Source organism: Eumetopias jubatus, unplaced genomic scaffold (genome assembly GCF_037043125.1).
Source record: "Eumetopias jubatus isolate StellerSeaLion01/CBP00866 unplaced genomic scaffold, mEumJub1_p1.0 scaffold_17, whole genome shotgun sequence".
In the NCBI taxonomy this organism is placed as follows: Eukaryota; Metazoa; Chordata; class Mammalia; order Carnivora; family Otariidae; genus Eumetopias; species Eumetopias jubatus.
This window is the reverse complement of record NW_028274823.1, coordinates 32,215,478-32,224,307: the sequence shown is the minus strand read 5'-3', so window position 1 is coordinate 32,224,307 and position 8,830 is coordinate 32,215,478. Positions and strand designations below refer to the sequence as shown.

At 56.7% G+C, this 8,830-nt stretch overlaps 1 protein-coding gene across 1 annotated transcript in view; it reads right to left on the bottom strand.

Annotated features, from left to right (window-relative positions):
- Positions 1 to 4,362: 4,362 nt before the first annotated feature.
- The window catches only part of SLIT1 (slit guidance ligand 1), a 145,484-nt gene continuing 141,016 nt past the window's right edge, over positions 4,363 to 8,830 (bottom strand). Inside the window, exons 35-39 of the mRNA XM_028098650.1 lie at positions 8,045 to 8,175; positions 7,322 to 7,476; positions 6,006 to 6,294; positions 5,462 to 5,673; positions 4,363 to 4,692 (exon numbers count right to left, since the gene is read on the bottom strand). Coding sequence (XP_027954451.1) covers positions 4,454 to 4,692; positions 5,462 to 5,673; positions 6,006 to 6,294; positions 7,322 to 7,476; positions 8,045 to 8,175 — 1,026 coding nt within the window. The 3' untranslated portion in view covers positions 4,363 to 4,453. The remainder of the gene's footprint in view (positions 4,693 to 5,461; positions 5,674 to 6,005; positions 6,295 to 7,321; positions 7,477 to 8,044; positions 8,176 to 8,830) is intronic.

The following is an 8,830-nucleotide window of genomic DNA, read 5'->3' as shown; positions in this document are numbered from 1 at the left end:
GGTGCAGACTGACTGGCTTGGAGTGAGGGGCCATCTTCAAAATTAACTCTTGAGAGCACAGGGCATCAAGATCAAGAGATGCGTTAGCACCGATCCCAGGAAAACTTGGCAACTCTAGTTGGAAGCCTGGTCGTTCTTTCTGTTGCTTCCACTCCCCAGCCAAGCCCTGCTATGTCCATTTCCTTGGCTGGGGATTTCCTTTGAACTGTTAAATTTGCTACTTACTTCACTTTTAACTCAGAGGTTGTAAACTGGTGGCTCACAGATGTGTTTTATTTAGTACACATATACTATGAGTGTTGACATAAAATTTGGTTTCTGGCTTTTTTAAAAAGTGACAATGAAGATCTGATAAAGTTGGTGCATGTTAAGAATCAGCTGGAACTCAGTAGATTGGAAAATGTGCCTTTAAGGTCACCATAGTCCTTGTCAGCTCCCATTTGTCCCTATTTTCTTTAATAGTAAGGAAATAGGTCTCTTACCTGCTGCTTTATCAAAAGTGGTGATACAAATTATGGGCCAGGAAGGCATGTGCCCACTTGACTTACTTAGGTAACCTACTGTCCAGACACTTGAGCTTACAACCCTGTTTTACCCCATTTTCTCTCCTATACCCAGTTCATTGCTTTTCCTTCCAAATCCCTAATTGCTTTGCAGGCACTGCAGTTACCATCACTGCCCACTTTCAAGGTGACCATGTGCTGCTAAGGTATGACTTGGGCAACCATCATTATGATCTAGTGGGAAGTCAGTCTGTGGTCGTGGCATCAGAGGAGGGCCAGCTGGGTCCCCTTGGTGGTAGGAGCCTTGACCAGCCTGACCGCCAGGACTGGGCCTTAACCTAGATGCTCAGGTCATGCGTCCTACAAAACTCCTAAGAGCAATTTTGCAGTCTGAAATCATAGCGGAACTACTATAGAAGTATGTGTAACTTCTTTCTCCACTGATCCCTATGAACCACTGGTTCATGGTGATAGGTTAACCTTACAGGACAGTTTGAGAAGCCACATTGCTTTCTAATCTGTTGACCTGATGAAATGAAACCTTCAGAGCCAGCTTAAATGTGGATGTGGCTCTGTTCACAAACATAAAATTTGGGTGTGACTGAGACACTTGAAGGGAAATGAGGCTGAGCAGCCTCCCCAGATCTCCACATGTGCTGTGCCATGCCAGGGTCTGCCTGCCCTGACATTCCCAGGGAGCGATGACCAAGCCATTTCCCAGACCTCCCCTTCCTCCTTCAGGAGGAACCCACCTCCTCTGCCACTTCAGGAAGACCAGAGAGTTCCAAGGGCAGATGTCCTACATGTGCTGCATCTGAGAGCTGTCCCTGGATTGTGGCCAGTGTGTGTGGGCAGCTCAGAAACCCCCAAACTCTGGGAAGCAGCCATGTCAGCAGCCCCAGGCTCATCCTTGGTGCAGAAAAAGAGATTGACAAGGCAGAACCTGAGTGAATCAATGTCATGTTCACATGGAAGACAAAGGACAATATCCAACGCATTCTAGAACAATTCTAGGGAAGGGACAGGTGTGGCTCCCTCACGGGCCTGTTCTAAACCAGTCTCTCTAAAAGAGTGATCCAGACAAGACTACAGAAACCCCTAAACAAAATGTCACAACCACACCACGTCTGAAAAGCAAAACAAGACACCGGATATTGACTTTAACATACAAAAATACTATAACAAAATGAAATACAAATATATATTAGAATCTGTTAAGTATTCTGTATAAAGAGATACTTTTGTGGTTAGGCTAATAGCAGGCAAAAAAGGAGACAAGTCCGGCCTTTTCTGACACCTTCACAGGGAGCTGGGGCTACTGTGGCCAGTGGTGACAGCAGCAACCCCAGGACTTGCCCTGCTTGTGTCTCTTCAGTGGGTGTTTAATGGAGAGAGCCAGTGGTGACATCAAAGCGAACAAAGGTCTTTACTGAAGGGGAGACAAGGTATGGAGGTGATTTATCAGAGATGATTTCGCCAGAGCCTTCTCCTGGGCCTCAGTGTGAACTGGCAAGATGAGTGGTGATCCAGCTCCTTAGCAACTTGCAGGTCGGTGGTTGAGTTGAGGGGATGTTGATCCTGGGACACATAGCTCGGCCCCTTGCTGCCCCCACTCTTGGGGTGGATCCCAGTCTTCCAGCTTGAAAGCGGGTGAGCGTGGGGCCAGGCTGGGTTGTGGGGTGTTGTGGAGGGGTGGGTGGGGGCTGTGGCCAGCTCACAGGGCACTCCCTGGGAACAGACCCCCTGTACTCTGCCCTCCCAACCCCACGGCACTGGGAGTGCAGGACTCCTGGCAGCTGTCACCCATCTGCAGGTGAAGAGGCTGCTGCCGGTTGGTGCCCCTCAAGCCCAGGGAGCCTCATCTACTCCAGGGCAGTGGGGAACGGTGATGGCCAAAGGTAGGTAAGTGTCTCGGGGCCGGTGGTCCCAGAACACCTGTCTTCCGTGCGAGGAGTGAGCCAGCTACGCTTGAGCTTTCCTCCATAGATCAGCACCTGCCTCATGCTAGAGCGGCTCTCCCCGGTCCCCCAGTGGCCCAGAAACTGTAGGTAACAGAGGGATGCTGTGCAGCCCTAGGAGAAGCCTCTCAAGGCCTCGGCTGCTGTCCATGGAGGGGAGGGGCACTGCAGCCTTGCTCAGAACTATAGTAGAGCCCGGTCCCTGGTGAAGAGTAGATCCAGCCATGAAAACACCTCTGCAGTTGGGCAGGGCAGGATCCCCTTTGCATTACAGGGCTTCCAGGATTCAAACTCGCTGGCCGGAGTCCCAGTGTAGTGGAACATGCCAGGCTTCCTCAGTTGCAAGGGGCTCCAGCCCTCTACTACTCAGTGTCCAGAGCTTCCTCCCCGCGCCGCCCATGGTGGCTGAGGATATGGGCACAAGACCACCTCAACCATACCACAGGCTGCTCCCCCAACCCTGTCTTCTGGTTGTAGATGGAAGGGGCCAGGAAAGGGATATGCTCACTCCCCTTGCCCACTGGGGTCCCCTGGGGGCACACTCTCTTGGGGAGACATCTGGGCAGGAGAGTGTGACCTATCGTCTAGCCAGTTCGCTTCTTAAGCTCAAAGATAAGCTTTTTGTGTTTTCATTCTGCATGGAAAAGAAGGATTTGTAGTCACGTGGCCACCTAGTGACTCTAAACACAGAGTTCTTCCTTGCAAATGCCTAGGGTGAGCAGCTCTAGCCTGGGCCAGCGTCTGTGGTTGGAGCCCTCGGCTCATCTCGTCCCAAGCATGTTGGTTACTCCTGTAATGCTCTACGATTAGTTCGTATCTGTCCATGAGAGCAGCCCAGTACCAGCAGCCGTTAGGCACATAAATATTGATGTGATTAATGAAAATGGATCTTCTAGCTCCTCCAGCCTCCCTTCTGGAGCCACAGTGGGAGGGTCTACATTGCTCCTACCTATGTTCAAACCACCTCATCGTTTGCTAGCTGAGGAGACTGAGGCCTGTGGGGAAGAAGTTGGCCCAGGGTGACGGAGGCAGCAGAGGTTTCCTGGTGCCTGGACCGCTGCTCCCTACTGGTCTACACTGTGAGGGGATCTGAACCCTGTGTCCATTGGAGGAGACCCCTCCATGGCTAAGCAGCCTAGCCCAAACCCCCTTGACCCTGTCCCCCTGCCAATGGCTTGCCAGCATCGTGGGGCTGGCTAGGGGCTGAGATAGCCCAAAACCAATACCCTTTTGGTGGTCAGGGTCTGGATGTGGTGGTTATTCAGCTAGAACCAAGAACCAACCTCCCCCCTCCCCTCCCCACCATCCTCTCTGGTGGGGTTGCCACCCCACACAGACCCAGTGGGCATTTCCTCCACCTGAGAGCCCCCTCCTTGAAGCTACAATGGTCAACCCCTAACTTCAGGATTCAGAGTTCTGGTCCTAAGACCCAACCCCATTACCATGGAGCAGTGGCTGTAGCGCTCCTCAGCCCAGGGGGCAAGGGTCAGTCCCTTTCTGGCCAGCAGGAGGGCCCTTCCCCTCTGCAGCCTGGCCTACTGCTAGCAGATGCTGCAGCAGCAAGCGGAGCAGAGAGCCAGGCTGGCTGCCCCAGGGGAGGCTGCAAGGTTATGGGCAGGGGGCAAGGGGCTTCTGCGGCCAGCATGGGCCACAGGTGAGAGGGAAAAGCTAACGGGGAAGGGGCCAGTCCCTTTTTCAGACCCAAATAGTAGGCAAGCAGAGGGTGTCACCATTCTGCACTTCTTGGCCTGACCTCAAGCACACATTCATTCAACAGATATTTATTAAGCGCCTATTTGTGCAAGGCACTTCCGGAGAGGGCGGCCTGCAGACCGGGCCCCGCCCTCGCCCCGCCCCGCCCCCAGTGCCGGCGCTCCGGGAGGTCGGCCCCCCCACCCCACGCAGGAGCCGCGCCGCCGGCCCGCACCCCGGACCCTGCTCCTGGCCACCGGGCTCCGCTGCAGCCGTGCCCCCTCCCCGTCCAGCCAGGCGCTAGGCGCAGACGCCACAGCCACACTTGGTGGGCTTCTCCACCTCCTCCGCAAAAGAGGTCCCGTCGCTGCACTCAAAGGTGAACTTCCTCCGCTTCAGCCTCAGGCCCTGGCAGCAGCCCTGACCTGGGCATGAGCCCCGGCACTCCACCCACGACAGCGGGCGCGTGGTCTGGCAGATGGCATAGCCCCTCTGGACCTGGTGAAAGTCCCGGACAGGGGAGCCCCGGCACTCGGACTCTGGATAGGACAGACACCAAGAGAAAGCCTCAGGGCACACCCAGGGGGTCCGCAGTGGCCCAGGGGCAAGGCAGGAAGAGGAGAGGCAGCCTCCAAGCACCAGGGCCTCTAGCGCTCAGACTCCACCTCTGTCCCCACCAGACATGCACATGCACAGGCTTCCTCCTGGGCCCACAGTCCAGTGAGTAGGAAGGAAGAACTTTCTAGCTGCCAGGAGCCTCCAGGACAGATTGGGCTGCCAGGTAAGTGGGCTCCGTGCAAGAGGAGGCTGGAGGCTGGGAAGGGAAGAATAGAGAAGGAATTTGTGCCAGGAGCATAGGGGGGCCTTGGGGACCCTGAAGGTGCTTGAGTTCTGGACTTCTCCCCTTCCCTCTGCCCAGCCTCAGCAGTCTCTATTCCTACAGAAGCATTTTGGTCACAGGGGCCAGGGAGGGCCTGGGAAAGAGTTCCCAACCCTCAGACTTCCTGCTGCTCCCGGGGGCACAAGGTAATGGGGCCAAGATGTAGGGGTTTGGGCAGGAGCTGTTACCCTGGGCAGTCCCTTCTGTAAGGAGAGACCCCAGCCAGAAGGGGCACTTCTCCGGGTAAGAGGGGCTTCAGGGCAAGCTGGGCCATTTATCTGGTGATGGGGCTCAAAGCCCAGAGGTACTACAGCCCCATAGCAGTGGAGAGGGGAGAGGGCACAGAGGGGTTGCCAGGTTGGGAGGAGGAAAAGTCAAGTCACTACTGCAAGTTGTGGAGAGGGCACGTCAGGAGGGGGGCCCCTGACCTTGCTCACACAGCTCGCCCGAAAAGCCAGGGTCACACACACAGTGTGCCCCCTTGGTGGCCAAGGCCTGGCAGTGGCCATGCAGGCACTGCAGGCCCCCACAGGGGTCTGCAGGTGCCCCAGCCTGGTTGCACAGAGCCCCCGAGTACCCATCCTGGCACTGGCAGCTGTAGGAGAGAGCGTCGAGGGGCACACATTTTCCGTGGACACACCTGGAGGGGACAGAGAAAAGGTACTGTGAGAATAGGCTGGAGCCAGTCCAGTCCTAGGCGTCATGGGATTGTTATTCTGTGCCCAAGAGCAAAGGGGAGCAAAGTGTGATTCTGTGTCCCTAGGGATGCCTTCCTATTAATAAAAACTGAAAATTAGAAAAAAAAATAAAACCCTGTGTTGGGCCACATGTTCCAGTTTGGGGGTTTAAAAATATAGTCCATGCAGCAGCCCTCGCCCTGGCAATAGGAGCTTGCAGGGAAGGGAAGGGAAGGGAAGGGAAGGCGCAGGTGGGGCAGGGGGTGAGGGCTGCCTGAACCCAGCCCAGGCTCACTTGTGGCCACGGCAGGGGCCGTCCGCTGGTTGGTCACAGTGCAGGCCCCCCCAGCCGGCCTCACAATGGCACACGGGCCCTGGGGCGGCCCTGGGCTGGCAGAGGCCATGGAGGCAGTAGAGCTTTCGGCAGGGCTCACAGCCTGGCACCACACCCGGCTTCATCCGCGTCTTGGTGAAGTCCTGCAGCTCATTGTTGATGTATAGGTTTCGGATGCAACCATGGAAGCTGGTGCCATTGAGGATCTGCCACAGGCGGAAGGCAGCTGAGTTCACATCCACTGGCATCCCTGGGGTGGGCAGGAGGGGGGAGAGCTGGGCCGAGTCAGGCTCAGACCATGCCTGGCACTCACCGCTGAGGTCCGCTGGGCATCTGCAGTGTTCCCTCCCACCCTCGGCCCTTCTGTCTCTGCAGCCCTGCGCCAAGGTCCTTTGCCACATTGGAGGGTCCAGACTCCTTTCCCGGAAGAAATAGAAAAGCTGCCCCCTTTATGACCAGATCCCGGGGGTGCCAGGCCTAGCAGTAGCCAGCTGACAAAGAAAGCCCTGGGTGCCTAAGGTCTGGCTGCCCTCACCCAAGGCTCCTTCCTACCCTGCGGGACACCAGCTCTTACCTCCTTACTCCAAAAGCAACAAAGAACCGGAGCCTAGAGCTTTGTCACCTGCTTTTGTGGTCATCACAGCAACCCTCCGAGGTTGGAGTGGCTAAACCCCATCTGGTACTCAGTGATTTGCCTGAAATTGTACGACTAATAAACTGCAGAGCTGGGATTAGAACCCAGAGTTCTCTCCTTCACAGCTGCCCAAAGTCTCGCCAGGGCCCTCTGCAGCACTGAGAAAGCCCCACTGTTGCAAAAACCTGACTTGTCTGGACCTGGAAATGTTTGCCTGCAAAGTACAGAAAGCCACCTGGGAGGTCCTCAGCTGATGCATGGACTCCCAGCCCGGGCCCTCCTGCAGCAGCTCTGAGCCTCAGAGGGCTCCAGGACTGGGAGTGGACCCTGAACACTTGACAAGCCCCTTCTGGCCCAAAGCCAAGAGGAAAGGTGCCCACTTTGGAAGATAGCTGGGAAAGCTCCAGGGTCCCCTCAAGGCCAGGCCTCAGACTGAACCCAGGTACCCATCGTTCTTGGTCAGCCTGGGCTCCAGGCTGAGAAGGAAAATTCACCGGTGGCTTGGAATACCCCCACTGTCCAGCGGCCTGGGCACCAGGCCCTCCTGGCAAACCTTAAGCCAGAGAGCAACAGAAGCCCCACCTGGAATGGCTGTCCGCATCATGTGAGCCAGCCACAGCCTCTCCCTGGGCCAGGTCCTTACCTCCCACGTAGAGGGGGGCCTCGCTGTTTAGCGTGTAGTGTTTGCCAAAATTGTCCATGGTCATGGGACTGCCTCCATCGATGGAGAGATTCACCATCTGGTCAAAGGTGACCAGCTCAACAGTATGGAACTGCCCGTCATTGATCGTCTCAGCACTGGAAGAAGAGGAGGTGCCCCCACCGCAGGGAATGGGCTTCAGTTTGGCCCATCTCTGCCTGGGCCCTTCCCCAGAAAGGCCACTGGTACAGCAGCTGTTTCCCAAGGAATAACATCTCTAAGGGAGGAGGGTGTGTAGACCCTGGGGCCTAGGGCCTGGTCCCTCCTGCTTCCCTTCTCAGGACACCCTGGGGAAAGCCGAGCAGGTTGGGGCAGGGGTTTCCAACTTACCATCTCTCCCTTCCCACGAAGGAGCCCCCAGTGAGGAGGAGGTGGGATAGGGAAGGCTGGGCCCACTGCTCAGGCCTCAGCCTCAGCCCCAAGCCAGGGCCCCACTAGGTGATTCACATGCCCTTCCCACTCAAGCAGCCCCCAGTGAGGAGGAGGTGGGATAGGGAAGGCTGGGCCCACTGCTCAGGCCTCAGCCTCAGCCCCAAGCCAGGGCCCCACTAGGTGATTCACATGCCCTTCCCACTCAAGCAGCCCAGGTCCTGGTGGTCCCGATAACCATCTGCTCTTGGCCCGGGAGACCCTGAGGGAGGGTGGGGGCGCATGATGGAGCCTTACCTGTAGATGGCAGAGCTGGGGTAGCTGCCTGGGTCGTAGCTGACACGCACATGACCCTGGTACAGCTCCACTGCGATGTGGTCATTGTCCCCATTGTACAGCAAGATCCCGTTGTCCTCCGCTGTGGAGACCTGAGGGGCAAGGGCACTTTCTCTCCCACCCTACCCCACCCCACACAGCAGCGGCCACGGGTAGGTGGGGCAGGTGGAGGACCCACATTTGGAAGAGGAAATGCTGTGTGCAGAGTGGTCCTCCCCTGACTACCCAGCCTGCCCAGGGGACACATCCTCCAGGGGATGGTGACAGAGGCCAATAGCCCCTGGGTTCAAATGCCATCCACTGCCAGGCTGGCCAGGGCTGCAGAGAGAAGGCAGATGGACCGCTGAGGCCTGGAAACTCTGTGCTAGGAGGGGCAGGTAAGAGACCTTAGGGCTACCTGCCCAGAAAGGAAAGTCTGTGGGGTAGCCTGTTCTGTGGGTCTCTGGGAACCACCAAGAGGACAAGTTTAAGGAAGGCTCTCTAACAGCCATGACCACCCCAGCCTGGAAGGAGCCACTCAGGAGGTAGTGCCTGTCTCTGGAGCCGTGCAAGCAAAACGGGAGTTACCTGGGGAGGGAGATCTCTCTCCGATGCTGTAGGAACCATGAGCCTGCCTTGTCCCTCTTCCCCCATTTCTTCTGGTGAAGAGCCTGAATCCCTGGTCTCAGGGCTGGCACAGGGCCCAGGCTGGACCCATCATATCCCCCCTCTCGCTGGACTCTGTGGCCGGGCCAGGAATGGGCATGT